We start from the raw sequence: 24,796 nt of genomic DNA on the forward strand, positions 1-24,796 counted from the left end.
AAGATCCAAAGAATCCCAGCAATGTTTTTTTTTTTTGGACTCGCCCTCGACTGTTCCACCTGATACCAAAAAAGTTTTTGTTTGGCGGTATTAACTGATTTGTAACAATATGATTTGGGGTCTCAGGTGAAAGAGAAACAGCTTTCAGCACCTGCTGGTGACTCTGATCAGGTGGCAGGTGAAGCTGCCAGACAGACCTGGTGAAGCCAAATGTATAATGAGTGTGCACTGGGAGTGTCTGACTGAGGTGGAACTGGAACCTTTCAGCTGGATCCTAATGGAGACTAAATATTGTGTTTGAAGCATAGAAACTCAAGAAAAGTAACAAGGGGCCAAGAGCAGAGCCTTGAAGAACACCATGACCCACATGACCAGATGAAGACTAAACATTATCCAAAACAACAGCTTGAGTGCTATCAGAGAGATCATAACAGTTCAATATCACCCAGACAGGTGACTCAGCAAAATATTATCAAATGCTGCACAAAAAGGACTTATCTACCAGTGCTTGATGGAATTTTGTGTTGCTCTTATTTTTGTGTGTAAAAAAAAAAAAAAGAAAGAGAGAAATATATGGGTTTTTTAAATCTTTGACTTGTTAGGAAAAGTTTTATTATATAAAAACATCAAAAGTCAACTGCCCTACTTGTTTCCTTCCTCTCTCCTGCTCTCTGTCCTCCTATTGGCCCCAGGCAGAACAATTAAAAGTTTCCCAGGTCTTTCTCACCCAATGAGCCGCATGATGAAAATCTGCTCGTTAAACCAGAATTCTTGTCTCCTGCATCTCTCTCTGTCTGCTCTCCTCTTATTGGCCCTCTCCATCATCTTCTCACACTCCTTCATTGTTTCCTTTCTCTATCCCCTCTTTTTCTTTCCTTGTTTACTCTGCAATTTCTCTGTTGTCTTGCCATATCTTTAGTTAACAACTTTTTTGTTGTATGTTTCCTTTCTTCTGCTGTCTCTTATTCATTTGCTCAATCTTATATTTATTTACCCACTAGTGTGTCTCTGTCTTTATGCTGTTCTTTTTACTGGCTTTACTTATTTACAGTTTAGTCATGATTTATTTTACACTTTTCATCCTGTGAGCTTTTTTCTAAGTCCTGTTTATTAATCCCTCTATATTCATTCTCGAGCCTCAGTCAGCTTTTGCTTTTCCTTGATGAAGTCTCCTCAGCAGTTTACAAAGTTCTTTTACTTGTTTCATTTCTACTACATTGTCCCCTCACCCAACTTTCTTTCATTTATTTTATTTCATTTAACATTGCGTGTATAGAAATTGTTAGTCAAAAGCTGTACTTGCATGCTAGCTTCCTGAAAAGATGGGTGAAACATGCTCCAAAATTAAGAAAAAAATTGGCGAGGGAATAAGTATGGCCATAGCATCCTTATCATTGTAATGAGACATTTTTTTTAAACTTTACCCCCTGCATAAAATGACCTATTGTGACCTCTGAGATAATCACAGCCTCATGAAACTTAACAGCTACAACTTAAGACCATGGAGCATTCAGAGGCTGTGTGGCTCTTATAGGTAAACTTACAACGAGGGGTTTCTCAGCAGTTTTGAGAACAAATTTCTTGTCATCCAATTCCTGAAAAGTGCAATTCTTACGAAAATATCCAAATGTCAAAAGTTTTTAATGCCAGGTAACAGCGGGAATTTTTCTGTGGTATTCTTTAAGGTTGCAGTCTTTTAATGTAGCATTTTGGGGGGTTTTGACCATTTTTATCAGTTCTTGAGTGGTAACAAATGATTACATGTAGTAGCAAATCAGTGTAACAAATGGTATTAGCCCAAAAAATTGCTGCAACAACTTATAAAACACAGAGCATAACAATATCAATCACATACTTTGATCATAATGTTCTAACCTCTTAAACATTGTAAACTTTGAAATATTTGAATAGACACCCACCCAAAACCAGGTTTTAACTACATATCATGACCAGAAAAACTTGTGAACACACCGTGCTGCACTGCATCTCTAAATAATCGTCAAACTCCCAGTTTACAGATGATGTGTACCACTTTCTTTTGGAAGATACGTTTCACCTGCTATCTCCCACTACAGACCCACCCCCCAAAAAACAAAAAACGACACAAAAAAAAAACAACAAACAACAAAAGCCTTCACTCCTCCTTGGCTTATTGCCTCATCACCTTCTCAGTCAATCTCATTATATTTCCCCTTTCTGCATGTTTGTCTGTCTTTCTCCCCGTGAATATGTCTTGCTTCAACACACACATTCTGAGATTATCTTTTCCTCTCTCACATACACACCTTTGATCCTGCCCCGGCACTGTAGCACCATCTTGAGGCACACAAAGATAGGTGTGCGTGAAGGCAGAGCTCCCCCTCTCTTCTCTCCTTCTCCAGTTATATTTAGAGCTGTCCAGATATTTTTAGCTCTGTGTTGCCATGTGAACTGGTTGTCACGGAGACCAAGGAGACGGGTGTTCCCATGCAGAGCTGACATCAGCTTTACATTTTCTTTCTTTCTTTCTGTGTCAAAACCACAAGCATTGTGTCGACAAGGAGGAGGGGGAAAAATGTCGCACCAGCATTAGTGTTATATAATATATATCAGTGAATGCCTTAATAAACAGTGTTTCTTATAGAAACATTTTACATGTAATGGACAAAGCAAAGTTTATTTTACAGTTTTCCCTTCTTCTAGCTTTTACAGTAACTCTCTCTCCTCTGTATTGCTAAAAGACATTGTACAGTAATCGGACTCTGTGCTCTCAGTCAGGGTTCCTTTGCCACGTTTTTACCTTTACATTTATATTTAATTATTTTACCAACAAACTTAATTTGTGTAGCACTTCTCAATAATTGTTGAAATGAAAGGTTTAAGCAATGAAGCAATAAACAGTCTAAGTAAGTAAGATAAACAGTGCAATTAATTGGAGATATCTGAATTTTAAGATGCTATGAGACCATTGGATCTAAATGTTAGTGAATTAATGGTGATAGGTTCTTATAATTCAAATACTCAATAGTTTTACAGGTTAGATATCTATTTGTATGGAAAATGTCATCTTTGAATTTGAGTTTTCTAAGCACTTAACTCTTTGTGCTTCATTCTTTGCTCTTTTCTAAACATTTTAACCCTTTTTTGCTGGATGTTTTACTTGTTTTAAATGTTATCAGATGTTTTATATCTCATGTTTATTTCACATATTTTTTGCTCTCTTTGTTTTTCTTGAAGTTGTTGATAAAAGTTACAATAGTACAATATTCCTGGACAGAAGACTATTCTTTTCTCAAATTAAATCAGCTAGATGAGAAAGTGCATCTGCAGCAGTTTATTGCTTTGCTATTAATGGATGCACTGTAGATGGTGTCTGCATTGGTGAAGGTGGGAACATCTTCTCTTGAATCCAGATGTAGGGTAGAAATTAAAACTTTCCTAAACAGTGGTGAGAATGGAGAAAGCGAACACTTTGGTATCATTTGACATTTGGCTATAAACTGCAATAAATTTAATCTCCTTAAATGTTCAGGTTCACTGTATCAGAGATGAACACACTGATTAGCTGAAACTTCTTAAAACCTGCTGACACACATAGATGTGATGGTTTTGGTTTTACTTGTTTCTGTATTCACATCTAATTCTCCTCTTTCTTCCAGGGTCTAAACATCATCTTTAATGTGGCCCTGGCCCTGCTCAAGGTCAGTACTCACTTTAATTCACTTAACTGTAACTATCTGTTAAAGTTGGCTTTACTATCAAATCAGCTTTTATGTCAAAAGTTATTTTTCCCTGAAACTCACCAAAATTGTGTTTAGTGTTGGATCCACTTTGCTTTCGTGAAATTGAAAAAAAAAAAACCTGCTATATAAAATTTGTTTTGTGCACCAAAGATAAATCTGATTTTTCTTAAAGCAGACATTTTGTACAATAATTGCAGATAAATGTAAACAATTAAGATTATAGTTACACACAGATGTTCTGAGCAGTTCATTTGAGTTGTTTACTGAGTTGTTGGAGTTTGTTTTCTTGAGATTTTTACCACAAGTGCAGGGCAGCGTTTTTGGGAAGCATGATTGTGCAGAGGAGGCATTGTGTGTGAAGAAGCATTAAGAAAGTTGGTTTGTTAGCATTTCTCGCCTCCTGGTGCTCAAATCCGAAACTGCATCTGCAATTGAGGAGGCTGATTTGTTCGTAAAGACAAATTAGACAAATGGGTGAATTATGTTAAACATCGTGTTGAATGTTATGCAGTATTTGTCACAACAGCAAGTGATACCTTTAGGTTTTTGATTGTACTATTATGCTGTAGCATATTTTTAGAGTATATGAAATTAGATATATTTGAATAATGCTTTCAATCTGCACTCACATTGACCCCAGCTGATGTTATTAACCCATGCATCTACATTTTAGAATTAAAATACAGTCATAGGTGCGTACAGGGGTATTCATTGTTTGGTAAGATAGTGTATCATTTAGAATCAGAACATAGAAAACAATTTGGGATGTGGTGGGATGGAAAACATACAGGCACACATACCAAACAAGAGATACAAGGTAAAAAGATCAAATCTTACCTTTTTGTTTTTTTTAATCAATCATGATTTCAGTCTATTATTCAAAGAGTTGCAATTTATGGCTGCAATTTTGTTTTTGTTTTTTTTATTAAATGTGCTTGAGTTTAAAAAAAAATAAAAAATTAAATATGATGAAACTGCACGATCATACCGTCAGAGCAGAATGGTTTAAAATTACTACTTATTGTGTTATCAGATCTGTTTGTGGTGGGATAGATCGATGAATTTTGGTAATGACTGTGTCATATTGCATGCCGGTGTTTGCTTATCAATGAGGACATTGATTTCATGAGACAGTCTTTGTGGAAGTCATGCTGAAACTTAAAAAAAAAAAAAAACTGGTTATGAAGAGCAGGCTCATTTGTCTATTCATGTAGTCCATATCTTGATACTGAAACAAAATGAAAAAAAAAAATAATAATAATAATAGTAATGCATAGTAATGTATTTGGAGGTGCCCTATGAAGCAATCAAGGACGTCTTACAAGACACAGCTAAAAACAAGCAGCAATGAATCCATTGCTTGAGAGTCAAATAAAACAGTAATATACAAAAGACAAATAAGTGAATAAATAACAAAAATCCTAATTATAAAACCTAGGACTAAAATCATCATCATAAAGTTATCATTAGAGAAAATGTGAATGTGACACCCTTATATCAGAACGAATATGCCATTTTGAAAAGGTGTGTTTTCAGACAGGATTTGAAGATGGCGATAGAACCAATTTTGCAAGTAATCATTTAGCATTACATTTAATTTATATTTTATTTCTTTATGGTTAGTATAAAATAATTCATTTCCTACAAACATAAAATAGATTCTTAGTCATCAAAATAGATTCTTAGTCATCTTATTAATAGAAATCAAAAGAAACCCAGCTAATTTCCAAGTGTAATATTCAGCTTCAATTTACTGCCGACTGCAGCCCTACTTTTGCCATGTACTTTTGCCAGCAGCATTCTCTAAAAAACATCATATAAAACCTAAAGTAAATCACACATATCACTTAATTATTAAAAGTATGTTGTATGTTAAAATATTTCTAACCATACTTGGATGTGTTTTATTTTTCCTTCTCCCCCAATCAGCTCATAAGTAACGATACGTCCAGTCAATTAGTTATTTATTATGCTAAGTTAAAACTTATATTTGTCAGATCCTCGAGTATTGTGTGAAGTATTCATTTACAGCTGCTGATGAAAAAATAAGATACTAGAAATATGCAAAAACACAACACAAAAAAAGCCAAATAAAATATAATAAGAAAAACCCAGAGCAAGATTGTTCGTAAATAAATGCCACTGTGAGCTCTGATTCGGTTTTTGTTTTTCATAATCCAGCTGCACAGTTTAACAACATATTATCCAACAGACTATTAAAACTGACGAAGCCAATTCAGTTTTTTACATCAGCTTAGAATATTGATAATAATGACATATACATATATATATATATATATAGATACATTGGTGTTGCTATACAAATGCAGTAATGCAGCTGCACTCAGGCTTTCCCCTCTAAATGAGTCACATGGTTGGTTTTAAAAAGCCGTCCTGCTCTATATCTTCTCAATAATAATGTATTCTGTGTGTCAGACGGAGAGATATGTGGTGCATGCAATGATCGGGAATGGAGAACAAATGAGGATGTGAGGATGGTGGAAGGGGCTTCCACTGCCTATCTCTCATTGGCCAGGCATGACGGCATTCTCCCCCGAGGCTCCCTCCTCCCTCCTCCTTCCATCATGCTCTCCTCCCAGCTCTCATCACCCCTCCCTCCATCTGTGTTCACCTCCCTCCCTCTCCTGCTTAGCAGTCGCCATCCACATCACTACAGGAGCATAAGCTATAGCGTTAGCAATCTGGACCTGGAGGAGAAAAGCTCTGTGTTTTTTTTTTCATTTTACATTTTTTTCCATCTTCATCTTTCCCCTCTGTGGATGTCTGCTTGGAGCTTCTTCTTTCCGACAGTTCTTCGCTCTCTGCCTTCTTTACCTCCTATTCCTCTACCTCCGCCTTCTCCTCTTCATGTTGGCTGGCTATGCATTTCTCCAACACGCTACCTCTGTCCACCACCCAGACCTCTGCAATGGAGCCGCCCCTGCTAGCTGCTAGCAGTTAGCATAACAAAGAGAAAGTGAGAGATAGAGAAAGCAGGGAAGGCTGAGAGAGAGTGAAAAGGAGAGAGACGGTGGACAGGAAACACAGTGTGGTTTCTTTGCTTTGCCTCACCCAAGCTGCTGGCCGGAACCATCACTCCTGGTAGCACAACAACTCACACACTCACGCAACCACTCATCCTTTTAGCTGTTGTTGTTGAGAGGCAGAAGTGACTTCCATCTGAAGCATCTACTGACCGATACAGACCAGATGCTTGGCTGCTTCTGCTGATGGAAAATTGCTGGAGGGACACACTCTGGACCCAATGCTGGAGCTGTTTACTGGATTGTGCTTTTACTGCTCTGTGTGCTTCGGATCTGTTCACACCTCACATCAGAGAGTTGTATCAGTGAAGAGGACGAGCAAAGATACTGAGAGGCTACAGTGACACATTCTGTTTTTTTCACATCTTTCCAAACTTGTCTTGTTTTTCATGCATCACTAGCTTAAATTTGACTCAACGAGTTCAGTATCCACTCAGCCATAAACAAACACAAATGCATCATCATCATCCGAAGGCAGAAAAGTGCCATACTCCCATGCAAACAGACCACATCTTGTCTGCTTCTGCCGTGTCGTCAGCACCGCCTGCTCAGATTTAGGCTGGGGCTCTTCATATAAAAGGATTCATACTGTTATTTCAGGCCATTCTACATTTCAAAGAAAGCTAAAATCCTGTCAGCTTCATACCAGATGCAGCCTTCCTCACTGGAAACCAGGTAAAAAAACATGAGTGCTTTGATGTGTCGTCACACACGCGCCGAGTGTTGAGCGTTAAGGCCACTCGCAGACTGAGAGAGATTTTCTCGCCGTCTTTGAAGTCTAACAACGAAGGAATAATAAAAAAAGGTGGAGTACTTATCCATCGCTGCTGTTTGCCAGAGCAGCGGCCCACGTGTTGAGCAGCTTTGTTGCTAGGCAACGGCATACTGGATTGGAATTAGTTGGGGGAGTTTGGCATGGGAAGATGAGAGTGGGTAGTGTGACTGGATTTCAAAGTGAGTCTGGCAGGTAGCTGGAAGACTCAGCATTATGCCGAAAGCAGCATCAATGTATCCATTTCTGACTGTTATTTTGTCGCACCTTGTGGCCGTTACTGGGCTCTGACAGTGGTACAAGCTGAGTGGCCTCCACTGACGTCTTGTCCACTGGTCCAAATTCTGTGGTGCCTAGATGAACTGGATCAATCTTAACGTAGCACGCCTTGGATGCCTGGACTGTCTCTGCTGAGTTGCTGTGTGTTCCTTTACGAGCTGGCATCCTGAAGATCACTCTGTTGTGACACTGCCTCATGTGGCATTATCAGCTTCCCTCCTCAGAAGTTCAATCACCTTCTTCACCAGGACTCAGCCTGTTTGGCTAGACCCTGACCTAAAGAAAAATCTCGGCTCACCTAAGTTGAACACACTCTGCTCACCCCTCCTCCAACTCCACAAAACCTACTGGGACGTTTGGACGACACGCTGGAGTCATCTGCCACCCTGCCCCCGGAGCGGGACCACCCCTCTCCCTCACCCTGCCCCACCCCACCACGATCTCCTCCACCCTCCCCTCCGCCCTCACCTCCACCTATACCTGCCTTGACCCCGCATCTGCCCCTACCAGCAGTGCGCAGGGTGGTGGAGGACGGAGAGGGAAAAAACGAGGAAAGGGCCCACAGCAGTCAGGCGTCAGCGGACTCATACTGCAGGGTGATGGGTCTCCTTGGGATGGGACACCGGCTCTTTGTCCCTAAACTGCTGGCGGTGAGAGAAGGGGGACATAAAATGAACGAAACCGAGCATATTGGTTGTTAGTGACTTGTGTTGAGAAAAAAAAGAGTTACTGATGGGGACAGAAGGTGTGGAAAAGCATGTCTCAAAAAAGAAACTTCTGTCTCTCCAGTACTTACATTGACCAAAGTAATATTTAAACTGGTTTGGCCCTTGACATCCTTTGAAATTGAAGCTTGGCAATTCTGCTGTGGACAGTCACATTGGATAGATGTCAAGAGATGGCTAGCCCCTTAGCTTTCTGCCATTATACCTAAATCTTACATTAACAGATTCATATTTAAAACTCATACAAGAAAAAAGCAAACATCAACTAAAAAAGGGACACTTTGCCTCATAGTCTCATAGAACAGTGGATACCAACTGGTCAAGCTTAGGGGTCATTAGTTCAAGGTCCACACATTCAGTTTTATATAATTAAATATAAACAACACATTAGTGTAGAACAAAAAGAAATAAAATGTGTTGCAAGAGTAAACAGACATGGCACTTCAAAATCTAACCGTTTTGCTGTAAATTTACTAAACTTCACCACAAACTTTGTTTTTTACAAACTTGGCACACATACGAGTCATTTGCTGTCCATTCAGAATAGACCCGCAACCCCCTTTTGGACTGTGACCCAACATTTGGGAACCACTGGCTTAGAAGTTATATTTCGTAAAAACTGATCCCACACTCTCAATTATCATAAGAAAGAAACAGCCAGGACATGGTCTAAAGCGGACCAAGTTTAATAAGATAAATACTTGGTCTTTGAGTAACAGTTGATCAGCCTTGTACAGTACATATATAATAATGTCTCTAGATTAATTCTTGTGACAATGCATCTTTACACCACAAGATGGTGTTATGGATTCTTATTGACTGATTCTCATGGCACTTAGTCTGGGCTTTTGTGTGTGGCATCTTGACACTCATTTTCAACAGAATAGAGTGTTTTCAAACAACTAACATCCTGTCAGTGCCCTCTGCTTTAACCTGTTTTCTCACACCACCTTTCAAGACTAATGAAACTTGGCAGTGGTTTCTAGGTGGACAATTTTAATTTTTGTTTTATTTTATTTATTATTTTTTTTTATTGTTTTATTTTGTTTTGTTTTGGTTTTTGCATTTTAGACATTAAGCTTGTGCTCTCTTGATTTAAATAAAAGGTCAAAATTAGAATAATGTCAAACTGCTTTAAGCATGCAATAAATGAAACATAGCAAGTGCAACAGCACCTGTAAAGATCATGAGACACACCAAAGAAAGACTCAAAAGCTAAATGGCAAAAAAGAAATTGCTCTTAAAAGGAAAGAGCCTGTCTGCCCTGAATGTAGAAATCTAATGCAAATTAGCAATTGTTGAGACAGTTGGCCAATTAGGTTATGCTGTGCTCTGTATGTCTGACTCTCAATGACCATTCTGTCTCTATCTCTCTCCACCACCATCCCCTCGCACCTCCTCACGTCACAATCTAGACGTCCAAAGAGGACCTCCTGCAGGCGGACTTTGAAGGGGCTCTCAAGTTCTTCCGAGTCCAGCTCCCTAAACGCTACAGAGCTGCAGAGAATGCCCGCAGGCTTATGGAGCAGGCCTGCAACATCAAGGTAAGGACCTCTACAGACAAACACATGCAACTGCTGTCCCTGAGCCCTTTATTCCTTACTTTCCCTGTGTCTTAATTTAAAGTTTAATTGTAAAATAAAACTTTTTGCAATGTTACAATACAAACACACACACACACATGCGCGCACACGCACATGCACACACACACACACACACACACACACACGCACACACACACATCCTTCCGAGAGTGACTGTGAGATTATTGTATGAGTCCAAGCAACACAATTAGGAATTCCTGTCTTGGCATCTCCCACTGAGACACAAATACCTTTAACCAGAGGAGTCAGAGGTCCTGGAGCGTGTCATATACAAGTGGCTGTTGTAGGAATTGAATGCAGTATGGTGTACTATCTAATGGAGGGACATCGCTGATTTTTATTGCACTGCTGAGATGTTCATTGGTGTCACCTATAATTTTTTAAACCTCTTTTCTGTCTTTGTATTTGGTTAGGTTACTTGTATTTTATTTACACTGTATTTTACAAAGGTTAACTGTCAAAAGGAGTAGGTGCTTTGTTTTTATTAGTCTTTTTTACATGTTTTTGTTTCTTGATCTGGACTGCCTGCTAGTCATATTTTTTCAAAGCTTACTGGGTTGCGTGGTCACAAAATTCCCTTACATACACATACACGCACTATCACACAAACACACGCACACACCTTATCATCCTTCTATTGACCTTAATGAGGCTGCTGGCATTTGGGGAATTTGCTGAGGCCACCAGAGACCAAAAGCTGTACACAGTGTATATCATGGTGTGTGTGTCTGTGTCTCTGTGTGTGTGTGTGTCTGTGTCTCTGTGTGTGTGTGTGTGTGTGTGTGTGTGTGTGTGTGTGTGTGTGTGTGTGTGTGTGTCAGCAGAGTGTGTTGAGATAGAGGAAGGAAAGAGTTGACTGAGAAAGATGGAAGAGATAAACATCCACCCTCCTCTCTGTCTCTCCCCTGCTCGCTGCTCCCTGTCTCTCTCCATGACTCCCTGTATCTACATAGAATTAATATTTTACATTTCAGGCATTTTTGGACTTTCTTATCTAGTAAAACTTTCAATGAGTAAGCAGGTTGTGATGTTGTGTTGTGCTCAAGGGCGTTATGGCAGGACACAGGCCCTGCATGTTTGGTGTATTTCTCTGCTTTTCTACATACAGGATATCCTGCAGTGGTTTGGTAGCTTTTTGGCACTCTTGCACAATCCTGCTGCATTGCAACCTGTCATATCAGGCATTATGTTGTATAAGAGTGCACACACATACAGGCACGCACAAACACACGCACTCAAACATGTAGTATACAGGTTCACAAACTGAATACACACACTTACAAGTTTCATCACAGAAATTGATGAGTCTCAACCCCAACCGTTCTTCCTAAAGATATTCCATCTTTCTGTGTCTTGATTTTGGTGGTTGACCCAAATAACACATCATTTTTATTGTTATTTCCAATTTTCATTGCCTTTGTCTTTGGAACAGTACATTGTTTTACATTGTGAGATATTTGTTTTTGCTTTCAGTACGTGTAATATCACTGGTATAAGCGATATTAACAAAAAAATTACTAAAAATAAAATCAATAGTATAATGGACATAGTAGTAATAGCATGACTAGGAAGACTACCCATGAAACATATAACAATATCAGTTACTATCAGGGGACATTCATACGACAGGTTTATCAGTTAGTGTTATGTACATCCAAAAAAGATCCTAAACTACTCTTGTTGCTGATATTCATCTTGTCAAGCATAAACTCACATAAAGCCACTTTTACTATGTGCTTTTTATTTAGACATCTGGGTGTTTTCCAGTATCTTAGCATTGTCCTAGCAATCGCTACAGTGCTTGTCATTATTACAAAATTTCTCACTTTATTTGTTGTGTATTTTGGTTCTGTGTCCAAAAATTGTCTTAGAGACGGTGATTTTATTTCCAGCTAATTGCTTAAGTATGACAAAATTGTTGTGTTGCTTAATTGGGTGGTGTACCAGAGTGGTCAACGGGATCTTAATCTGTTGACAGTGAAGGCCAGAGTTCATGATTCACGTCATTTTCACACTCGTCAAACTATTGAGTGACCTCTCCTGCCCCGTAGCATCTGCATTTGTTGTTTCTCCACTCATTTATTAAGTTTTTTTCTCCATGTATTTGCCACCTGTCTGTATGGGTAAATACATTCACAGGATGATGGACACACACACACACACACACACACACACACACACACACACACACCAGAAGCCACTGACTAAATAAAGTGTCAGCAAAACACAAATGCTGAATGAAGAGAGACTGTGCTCAGGCAGGTAAAGTGAGCTAAAACAGGTAGCGTGTCTGATAGGAGGACATAGCCTGAGGACAGACAGAAGCACTTCATGTCTCTGTCTTTGCTCACCTCTTGATCATCCCTCGCTGATCTTTCACTCCCCTGCTGTTCCTTAGTTTCCTCTTGAGGTGGCATGTTGATTTTTCACTCCTTGTTCCCTCCTCTCTCTCATCTCTCAGACAAGCCATAGAAAGACTAGCTTTCTCCTCTAAATTTTCTGTTACCCTGGTCACTCTTTTCTTAGCACTTTCCCCCCACTTACACAATGAAGTGTGTTGAATTTATTCAGTCTGATTGGGTCTTTAACTTGTATCAGCTGTAGAAGCTGATACAAGCTCATAGAAATATCACAAACATCTAGCCGCCCTACAGGAAGGCTTCCTCAGGCTGCATATTTTTGGACTCTTGGTTACAAATTTGAGAGAATTCAGACTTTTAGAGAGAGAGAAAAATACTGAACACATCCTGATAGCCAAGGTTTACACATCAGAACTGTGTGTATGTTTGTGTGTGTGTGTGTGTGTGTATCTGAATATCTTCTCCTTGAAAACGTCTCCTTTATACTGTCATGTTTTCAAACCAGTCACGCTTTTGACTTTTAAAATAGAATATTCCCTGTGGATAAAAGTATATGGAGCAAGTCAGTTAGGGGGGAGAGAGATTAAAAAAAGACCGCAGAGTGATGAGAAGGATGAAAAGAAGAAAGAGTCTTCCTTTCCTTCTACTCCTTGCTTTTCCCCAATTTTATCACTGACCATCCAACCAACCCAAACTACAGTCATGTAGTCATTTAACATGTGGTTAAATGGTGACGTGTTGACTGGGAGAGTCAGTGGATACACTGCTTTCCTTGGATGAGTGATAGAAGACCTGCCATGTTCAATGACTATCAGAGAAAAAAGGAAAAACCTGCTTTTCCAAACTTTGCTCTCTGTTCACCCCCTATTTTTTTTTTTTTTTTTACATATTTTCTCTGTCGACGTCTAAATCGGATCAGCTGAACTCTGTAAGCTGCTTAAAACATTGAAAGAATTCACTGGCACCTTGGTTTGATGAACACAACGGGCAGTAGGGTGGCTTAGCCTCTCTGGGGATTATGGGAAGAATTTGAATTTCTCAGCCTTCTTAAACATCCACCCGGCCACAGCTGGAGTGATGACTTTTCAGGACTTTGAGGGAAAAAAAGGAGAGCGATGTTGTGTATTCATTTGCTGCTCAGAGTTTGACTGATTAATCCGGTTTTTACCAAATCCCCCCAACAGAAAGGCTAAACTTTAACAGACTGAGCAGGAGGAAGATAGAGGGATGTGTGTAGAGACTGACAGAATAATTTATAGAGAAGGAAAGATAAAGAGTCCCAGAGAAAGGCCTACATGGATAGATAAAGACTCACACAGACACAGACTGTTTTGTGAAACTGGCCTCTTATGTTAACATTAGATGAACCTGCTGGTTAGTTCATTAAAGAACAGTTTGTTTATCATGTTCACTAAGCTGACTTTAATTAAACTGCAACTCAGAGTGAAAGATTTACAGAGGGAAGTAAATGCAGCTAAATGAACACTTGATATTATTGTACTAAAATATGACTTAATAGATTAATTGAATGTGAAGTTTATTGAACAAAAAATAGCTGATTGATTTTATTATTCCTAATTTTTTAAATCTTTTTAGCAATTTAAAGAATTTTTGTCCCTTCTTTTTTATATACTACTTTAAAACCTATATCTAAGAAATATTTTATTAATATGTTACTTATATTATTTATGTATTTTTGATAAATAATTCAGTGTGACTCGTAATTCATGGTCACTCTTTGCTATTATTGAGATTTCTCTAGCACAAAGGTTATTTTGAGATTTGTAAAGCTACCACTGTTTTCCTTTTTAATACACATGATCTATGTTCTTCTGCTCTTTAGAGGCGTCAGATATTACACACAATAGTGCCCTAACACTTGCATGAACTTTATGCCTCATTTTCGCTGTATGGTACGGCTCACCGCTTGACCCAGCTCAATTTAGTACCAGGTCCTTTTCTTTATTTAATTTTCCATTGCAGAGAGCCCCTAAGTGTAGATGGGATTCTCAGCTGATCGACATAGTGATGCTCTGTGAAACTGCTGCCACATCATCTTCAGCATGACACTCTGAATCCTTTAATAGGCAACCAAACAGGAACGTCTGTACTTCGTTAACTGTACAGCATAGTGTATGTAGTGTATGACGCAGTTATGAAAGTTTTTGAAATATTAAGATTTGGGGTGCTATTAACAGTAGCTTGGCTTAAAAAATGCCAGCTGTCTCAAGTAAAATTCTGGCACATGGTAGTTTATTATACAACACATGCAAAAACACAAATACATGGGGTACAGAACATAAGAATAAAAACATGAATAGCAGTGAAACAATAGTCTAGTCCCTGAGCTACTGCAGAGAGCTTTCACTATAAGAGATATGCTGGCAGTGCAGATGTAAGTGGATGACAGTACAGGTATTGCAATGTAAGGTGACTAAATTAAAATGTACCTGCGATAAATGCATTCATGTTGAGCTTGTGACGATTCTCTGTGACCAGTTAGTGGTCTGCAGTGTTAACTCAACCTTGTAGCATCAGTTCATCTCGCTTGGAACCTCGACTGAGGTGATACTCAAAAACATAACCAGGTGCTGTCCACAGTTTTTGGTAATGGAAAACCAAAAAATAGAGAGTGGAGCCATGCTGTACCATGCCGTAGAAATGTGGCATTAAATTAGTTAGTGTATCTCCTTTTGTTGTTAATGCAGAATTATCCTTTTAAAATCATATGCATAGAGGAGATGACAGGCAAACAAAGCTGCAGAATGCATCAGAAATGAGGCACAACAGGGCTAAGTAAATCTACTTTGGAATAGAGTTTGGGCTTAAAACATGACATTTTACTGTGTCACAGGAGCACAAATCGGCAGATTGACCTCTATTATGCAGCCAGATATGACAGGGAAAGACAGAAAACCCACCGTGGCATCAAAAGGCACATAGTAAGACAAATACAGAGAGATGAATCCATGAGAGGAAACTACAGTATTCAAGCATTGTCCAGCACAGCCTCAAAGTGGCTGTCACTTCACTTCCTGGGTTTAACTGTTGGAACAGCGTGCAGCTATGAACGACAAGTCACTGTGGTTGATCTGACAACTTCCTTCCTATCTCTCTCAGATGCACACAGACTCAGTTTAGATGTGTAAACAGCCTTTATCTTTATTTTTACCAGCAGCAGGAAACAAAAAAAAGAAAGCCTCCTGAGTGCAACTGAAAGAGAGAGTGTAGGAGAGTGAGAGAGGGAGAGGTACAAATGAGAGACATTAAGAGAGAGAGGGGGAAGTACTCACTCAGTGGAAAGGAAGAAAAAGCAAACTCATCCCCCTTTGTCGCCCACTTCTAGCGTTACAGAGAGAGGGCGAGGGAGAAACAAACAGGTGTGTTGTACTACCCTCTCACTCCCCCCGCCCCTCCTCCTCTCAGTGGGCGGGTCTTGGCTCCTGAGGGACTCTTGAAAGCAGCCAGTCGCCTCCTCCACTCTCTCAGAGAAACAAAACCTGTCAGCTGCACTCCTCTTCTTTTCCCTCTCTGCCACTTTTCCTCCTTCTTCTTCATCCTCTCCCTCCTCCTTGCCGTTGGGAGCAAGAGGAGTCAAGATGATGCAGGAGGTTTCCATCATGGTGGCGTACGATGCTCATGTAGTCGACCGACCGGGTGAGGAGGACACCCTGGCTCGCTTGGTCGCCCACTCCAGACCTCTCAGAGCTCCCAGACCGGTGGTAGGTCTGTTCTCTAGTTCTGTCTTTCTTTTTTTTGTTCCTTGTTTCATCCCTTTCTGGATATATTCCTATTTACCTCTGATGAGAAACATTTCCAACTATTCCTTCTGAACCTTATCTCTTGCAGTTCTAGATAAGAGAAATGGAAAGTGGAATTCACCTGTTTTTGTAATCGGCTTTTTTCAGTTTATCTTTCCCCTCTTTTTTATTCTGGCATTGCTTATACATTAGTTCATAATCAGGTATCAGTAGTTAGATTTGACAGAAATTACATTTTTCTTTCCATGAGGTAGATGTTGTAAGACTTTGTGTTGGTGTGTGTATATGTTTCTACTGAAAGTGAGTCTGGTGTTTGAGGTTGAGGCTTTGTGAGTTCAGATGCTTGTTTGTGGCTGTCAAGTTTGTTTCAATTACTGATTTAAATTTGGAATTAATGGAGACCTTGTGTGTGTGTGTGTGTGTGTGTGTGTGTGTGTGTGTGTGTGTGTGTGTTTCCGTGTTTCCCTCACGTGGGTAATTGAATGGCATGACCTATTTTTTCCTTAGATGTCCAGTTGGTTTTGCCCTTATTTCAATATTCAAACTCTTGGACAGCCACTTTATGTAAGAGCAGATCATCCTCCGCCATGGAGACACACACACACACACACACACACACACACACACACACACACACACACACACACACACACAGGTAGTATAATACCCTGTACAACACTACAGTGTGATCTTGGCTTGGAGGTTTGGGACCAATTCCATTTTCTACTTTAGGGATTCAGGTCAGAAATCTAAAAGTGGGCCTGATACCATTTCCTGCAGCACCAAGCGTCTTTAATCGCATTACCTGAATCAGAGTGGCCATTCTGTCCTCACACTGGCTTTTAACATTTACTCTGAAAGTTCTGTGAAGTGAGTGTGAGCATGCATCAGCCGGTTTGAGCCCTGAAACTGTAAGTGTTTATGTGTTTTAGTGTCTATCAGTAACCATGTGTGTCTGAAGTGGCCTTGAGTGCAGTGCTGAGCCCTTTACATACTCACCAGTCGTGACTAAGCAGAGCATTAAGTTTGAGATGTGGGGGAAGTCACTGAGAATGTCGGAAAATTATCAGCACTTTGCTGTAACACTGATGATAATTTGTGATGTTGATGACCTGAGAATTGTAACTAATTTTACAGTTTTACTGACTATAAGTAGCTCTAGATAAATATATCAGCAGCAGGATGAAAACAAAATACGTTATCAATGTAAATGGCAGCAGTCTCTCTGAAGGCAGGGAGTTTTGTAATATTGTCATTTTGTAGAATATGTTTTGCAACATATTTACATATTCATTGCATCAGTTTTCAATCCAACTTGAATCACAAGCCAACTGAAAAAAACAGCAGATTTTGAGATATGGAAGCGCCCTGCAGCAGTTTTAATGGAAGGTCATGGAGTTGGGGATCTTGTGTGATTGTAGCCATAGTGGGTCTGTATGTTTGAATAAAAGCCTCACCTCTAACAGGGAAGCACAGCCTAGATTTGCATTGCATTTCATTACACAGTCATGCTGTAATGTTTGTGTGCTTAAGGGGTGTCGGAGAGCAGCAGGTTGCATAATCAGTAGCTAGATTTCAGCTTGACTGTCGATGCTTCCGATTTAAATGTGTCACTATTAGAGAACAATGCTTAACACTGGCTGCACATGTAAATACAAAGTTAGGGTTGTAAGAACAGGGTTGTTAAAACAGAAAGTCTTTCCTGTACTGTGCCATTACATGTATCACCAAGACAGAGCCTCTTCCTTATTTTTGAAGTTCTTCACTTTGAATCATGAAGGTGGTGTAAATCCAGGACAACCAGGTTCAATTACCCAACATGCTTAAGTGTCCTTGAGCAAAACACTGAATCTCTGCCAGCTGCCTTTCTTTAATTGATCCTGATCACTAAAATCTGTTCTTCTCAGCCAATCAGGGCTCAGCTATGTTAGAGCATTCATTCAGTTTCACAAATTCAGCTTTGTGTCAAACAAAAGTGAAATCCTTTTAGACTTACAGAAATAAATACTGAGACTGTGACGTTTTTTTTTAATTTTTTATTTTTTTATATAAAATTAGGATTAGTAGAGAAATTGAGTTATGGTAGCATGCCATTGGGAAAAGGAGAGCGGTTGTTTCAAACAACACACGCAGCATGTGCAGCCTGTTTTCACAGAAAATAGAAAATACCCCTTTTTACCCAATAAAAGCAACCAAGTGAGAGTGCGATATCTCAAGTGTACCTTGAGGAAATTTCTTAAAATTGAGCACAAACGTCCACTTGGACTATCAGTGAATTGATTAGACTTTAGTGATCGAAGGTCAAGGTCACTGTAACCTTGCATCTGACTTATTCTTGTGAAAGCTGTATCTCAAGAAGGCCGTGAAGGAATTTCCTCAAATTTGGTACTGTGACCTTTCAAGACACATTTTGGCCATACCACAAGAATTCATAAGCTAATTATGGAAACATTTCTCATAAATTGGAGAAAAGAGATTAAGTGCTGACATTTTATATCCAAAAGGTCAAGTTCAACTCCGCTGTGACATCATAATAATCTGGATAAAACATTCCTCTTGCCATTATTTGATGCCGTATCTAAGGCACAGAAAAGGAGACATTTGATGAAATACTGAATTGGTGACCCTAATCTTGGGTGTCCACATTGAGACTGTGCTTATTGTATAGATGCCGTCAGTGCTGCCGGGTTAAAGATGTGTGTGAAGTATCCACGTTTTACAATATGTAGCTTTTTTTGCAGCAACATCCAAGCCTTTTTTTCAGGCATTGTCTATTGTTATGGCTGCATCTTAATTGTAGTGTCAAAACTTTGTGTGCAGGTGGAGAGTTGAACATTGGGGGTGGGGGGGAGGATCCTGCTTACTGGCAGTTTTGGTTTGTTAACCTGCAGAAATCTGTCATAAAGCGCTGCATCACATCCACGGTGTTCGGAAAAGATGACACAAGCAGTGTCTTTGGTTGGTGGGGTAGATTCTGTGGGAGAATTGGTAAAGGCCATAAATGAGTGTGTGAGAGGAGGAGAGCACATGTAACATGTGGGCTTTTTGGAACATGTGGGTGTGATCGAGTCTCAAAATCAAAACTGGAGCTATTTAAAATCTCAGGAAACGCACACACCACACAATTCTCCCTCTCTTTCTGCCTCTTGTGTATTCAGTTTATATTTTTGGCATTAATCTATGGCACAGGTTTCAACACTCAGGGCTGAGAGGGAAGTTGGTCTTTTTTTAATATTGTTTTGTTTATCATCAAGGGAACAAATGACAGAAAACCAAATCTACTTCATCTACTACTATCAAATAATCCTGAAAGGGCTGCTTTGTATCATATTTCACTGTGAGAAACATGAGCTTTGTAAATTTAAGGTTGGACTGTATGTATTGGACCACAAAAGACCTCAGTCACTCCCATTTCAGAATAAAGATTAAGTGTACAAGGGTAGGTTGTGTATTTTTACAGGCCTTTTTACACCCAGGCAAGAGTAACAAATCGGAAGAAAATACTAAAAACGTTACTTTTACATTAAAATGATTAGCTAAAACAACCTAGCTAAAACAAAGTTGTAACATAGTGACATAATGTTGCTGCCATGTAAAACAAAAAATTCTTATCTACTAAATATCAACTTTCAGGAACTAAAAAGACAGACTTTTATCACATTGACTGACAACAAGAAGAGAAAACATTATAATTGAATTCATTAATAGATTGGTTCCATCTAAAACCCCTCTCAGCACCATAAGTGTGTAAGAGGACGTGTTAGTGCCTGCAGAGGAACACCACGTTCAGTTGTTTTGTTACAATAAAATGATTATTAACCAGCCTGCAGAGACCAAGCTGCTCTTTCTTCCCACACAGATAGCAACAGAATGAGTGTGAGATGTGTTATCTGCTGGGGAATTGTGTGTCAGAGAGATTACAGTGTGACATTTATTCACCTCAGGGCTTCCTTTGTCATAGATGTAAAGGTTTAACCTGTTGGTCAGTAATAAGGGGACAGGTTTTGACTGCCTTGCTAAGCACTCTGAATTAGCAGCTTGTTCAGTTTCCCTCATCTGGTTTTTATTATAGGAGGAAATCTATAATGTAGTGTTGCTCTGCTTTTTAACTTGTTTATTGGGGCATTGTGTTTCATCATTCTGCAGGATATTCTTCATTTGTAGCCTGATAGGGTTGCACAATTAATCAGAAATAATATCTACATTTCAATATAGCCAAGTGCAATAAACAATTTTTTGCAATTTTTTGATAAAGGTAAAATGTGTCACAAAATGCTATAATTAAGTAAGCGTCATGGTGATACAGAGATTCCCCGACTTACAAATCATACACCAGGCTAATGGGAATGAGCTTGTTTGGTACACACCCTGGAAAAACAAATCAAATCACCCAAAAAAAATCAAAACATCATCTTTTCTATATTTTGCCAGTGAAAATAAAATGAAAAAAATTACCATTGCAATTAAAATCCACTCATATCACAATCATATTGTCTGTCAAAAATAATTGCAATAGGGTATTTTTATACCTCCAGCCAGGTTTTATGATTTCAGGTTGTCTGTCTCTGTCTTTGTCTGTCTGTCTGTACGTACGTACGTACGTACGTACGTACGTCCATCCGTCCGTCCAGCACATTCTTGTAAACACAATATCAATTTATGTGAGATTTGTAAACACCAAATATATAAGAAGTAAATGAGTTTAATTCAAAGTCATACAAGCAGCAGGAAGGACATTTATTGATTCAATTTGTCACAGCAGTAACATATGACGCATGACTATATGACTAAATGCTCAGAAAAAGCTTTAAATGTTAATCTCTGACATCCCCTGTTAAGTAACTGTACAATATGTTCCTCTGATGGCTCAAACCTATACCCAGTTCACGAAAGCTTTTGTTCGTGCTGTCTTGTAACACTCTTCTGCCTCAGAAAAAGTGATGTCTGTTTTGTTCAGTTTTCATAGATGTACTCCATAGCACATGAATCAAGAGATCTTTGGCATACAGCTGCACCCATGTAACAGTGGATCAGGTACTTGACTTGATTTAAACACAGGACGGTAAAGGACACACATGCTCGTAAAAACACACACACGCTAGTCTCAGAGGAGAGGGTCATGTGACTGAGACTGGCCTGGAATCCCCAGCCCTAACGGTGGGCGCTATGGCAACGCTGTTTCCACACAGGGCAGATAACATTACCACCCTTCTGAAGCGCACACACATACACACACACACACACACACACACACACACACACACACACACACACATATGCAGTTCGATATCAGTCAGTCATCAGTGTTGTCTCATATTTCACTGCTTACATTTGGGGTGTTTTCACTCCATAACTGTGATTGAATGTCTTGTTTTAGTGTTTGTGTATTTTTAAGCTCTCCGTGCTTATTTGACAGTAAATTTCAGAGACAGTTACACCTTACAGAAAATTGATTTGGCAGAGACTGTATGCGGTATGTTTATGTGAACTGGACTTCAGAGATGTGGAAATGCAGATTTTATGTTTCCATAGCTCAGAGAAAAATATCTTTTATGGGCTTCGGTTAACACAGTTAAACTCTCTCTTTCTTTCTGCGTCCAACTTGCTGTAACTGAGGGTCACAGGTTCAAAACGGATTCTGACTGATTTCAGAAAATTGGACTGTTTTAATAGTTATCTTGACTTGCTTTGGAGTACTCAATTAGACAGCATTTACTGGAAATAAACTGAAGAAAGTGGGCTAAACTACATAAGCTCACCATCAACCCCACTAACTTAGATATCCAGTGTTGATGGAGAAATGCTTAAATGTCCAGTCAGTCATTTTGACCACAGAAATATTGACTCATAATTGGAAAAAAAGAGGCATGTATGATAAAGAAATAATCATATGTGTGTCTCCATTTAATAGCTTTTGTTGTATTTTAAGAGACTTGTTAATGAGCGCGGGCAGAATGACAGCCTCTGGTCTTTTGTGTTTACATTTGGATTACAGATTGTGCCTTAAAACATTTTAACATTTAAAGTTGAAGTTCTAGAGGATGGGTCACCCCCATTTTGCACTTTAAAGGAAGGACTTCATATTGTTTGTTTGATATTTTATTTTATGACAATGCAAATATCCGTACAACTCATGTTTCTACAATTCTACAATTCTACAATTTCATTTAGCAGACGCTTTTATCCAAAGCGACGTACAACACAAGCAAGAATTTAGACTTAAGGAAAAAAACCCTTAGTAAGTGCAAAAAGTGCTTCAGGTGTGATTGGTCACAGGTATTGCCGTCTAGTGGCAGAAGAAGGTTGCTTTTGAAACCAAAGTAATAACCAGTAGTGATCTCATTCAACAATCTCAGTATCACTACTTATGATGACAATCATACAACATCACACAACTTTGTCATAGAGAGATTATAGCTATTGCTGGTTTCCAACTCCTGTCCTTAGTTAGGCGTTTAGTAAAGAAAAAGAAAAAGAAGATATCAAAGCTACATTCAATAATGTGCATATAATACCAGTTATGGTAATAGACAAAAAGGTAAATATTTATATTAAGGTTACATATAGTTTCAACACACAACTATAGAACGTAAAAAAGTTAAAAATGCTCACAGATCAGATTTTGCCTCAGGCACCCTTTATCACTTTTGTTAAAAATCTTAATATTTTGAGTTGATTTTATTTTGGAGGGTAGTGTGTTCCACATTTGAGACCCTTTTGTGGAGAAAGCTGACTGAACCAAGAAGGTCTTACTTGCGCTTATACTTGCCGCTTACATTTGCCACTTACACTTGCTTTTCTCAAAATAATGAGCTGTGCTGGGATTTTATCAGGCAGCTTTAGTTTCACAAAGGTTAAAATGATGACATCAACTTTCTGTTGTTTTTAGGTTCCAACCAAAAAGCTGAAGAAGTTTGAAAAGGAATATCAGACACTGCGAGAGAGCCAGCTGCAACAGGAAGACCCCATCGACCGATTCCAGGTAGGATGCACGCACACTTACACACAAACACGCAGACACACATACACACCAGGGTTGGAAATTATCACCACTCGCCACTCAAATGCTGCTAAAATATGCAAGTGGCTGCTAGATTTGCTTCACTCACCGGAAGAAAAAAACAAGGCTAATATATTAAAGCGCTGGCAGAGTTTGGAAATTGTTTTATTCACCCTGTGAGGATGTTAAATGCACCCACCCCCTTTAAAGTCACGCATACAAAGGCACATACAGTGTATTTATGTGACAGCAGCCTCGTTTCCTGTAGGCTTTAATTCAGTAACTTCTCAGGTAGTGTTGAGTCTTAGAGATGGTAAGAAAAGGCTCCGCTCTTTGATAAATGTTAGAGTTTATGATGTGCTAAGTATCTGCTAAAATTAGCCGTGTTTCTAAGATTAGACATCTCCTATGAATGCACTATTGTCTTGTCAAGCTGTACCTTTGTTAATATTTGTGACACTGTTCTGGCTGGAAAAGTTACTTTTCACACATCACAGACTTTTATCATTATTGACCCAAACATCTATAACATTTATTTTTGGGAGAAGCTGCTGAGGTGTTGTCAAGGGGTTTTTGGCTGCTGAAAATGATTTTATCATCAGAGGGTAAAAACAGGAGCAGTTAGGCAGATATTTAGAGATTCAGACAAACTCAACCTGTCAACAGATAGCATCTCTTCCTCTCATTTGTACCAGCATCTTGTCTTTTCCTCTTGCCCCTCTATAAATCTGCTGTTCTTTTTCTTTTCTTTTCAAAATCAGCTCAGGGAATATTTTTTATTTATTTTTATTTTTTCAAAATGTGACATAATCAGAGTTGTTCAGATTACATTTTTATGGTCTGTGGATTTTTTTTTTTTTTTTTAAAGTAAAAGAAATAGTTTTATTTTTTAAATTAATTTCTAACATTTCAAACAAAGTTTGCTGTTTCATTGTTCCTGCCCACGTTTGAGCCAAAATCCAGATGTATACATGACTGATCTGTAAGGCAAATGTTTGGGGTTTTTTTGCTTTAATTTAATAGAATCAAAATGCTCAGTGGCTTGTTAGTTTGTTTGTTTGTTAGTTTCTTAATTCTCATAATATGTTGCAGTCATGGGCTTGTTCCCCTGGAGTCATAATGTTCCCTAGTCAGAAAAACTCTGCATTGCTGATGAAATATCCAAAAAGTTGTAACTGTGAGTGGATAAAATCACATGAAATCAAGATGAGAATTTAAAAAAGTAGTTGTTATAAACATTCTGATAGACAAGTAACCAGCGTGATATGTTGGCGTAAACAGCGCTGTATAAGCTGCTGGATGTGGAGGGAAGGAAGGAAGGACTTTTATTGTTGATAAGATGTTGGCTCAGAGCCATCTCCTCTGCAGCCTGTGGAAAGACTTTCTTACAGAGCAAGAGGACAGAAAGGAGACAAAGCAGGAATGTTACTGCCTGTAAATTAGCACAGGGTTAAAACTTGCACGCTTTTATTGAAGCAGTATCTTTTTTGGATTCTAGTTACTTAATGCTTATTGTATTTTAACATTTT

The 24,796-nt window shown here is 38.9% G+C and overlaps 1 protein-coding gene across 1 annotated transcript in view; it reads left to right on the plus strand.

The window, feature by feature from the left end:
• Positions 1 to 24,796, plus strand: part of LOC121964968 (rab GTPase-activating protein 1-like) — a 51,067-nt gene that overhangs the window by 15,633 nt on the left and 10,638 nt on the right. The window contains exons 5-7 of the mRNA XM_042515142.1: positions 3,639 to 3,680; positions 9,958 to 10,086; positions 23,157 to 23,249. Coding sequence (XP_042371076.1) covers positions 3,639 to 3,680; positions 9,958 to 10,086; positions 23,157 to 23,249 — 264 coding nt within the window. The remainder of the gene's footprint in view (positions 1 to 3,638; positions 3,681 to 9,957; positions 10,087 to 23,156; positions 23,250 to 24,796) is intronic.

Source organism: Plectropomus leopardus, chromosome 3 (genome assembly GCF_008729295.1).
Source record: "Plectropomus leopardus isolate mb chromosome 3, YSFRI_Pleo_2.0, whole genome shotgun sequence".
Classification (NCBI taxonomy): Eukaryota; Metazoa; Chordata; class Actinopteri; order Perciformes; family Serranidae; genus Plectropomus; species Plectropomus leopardus.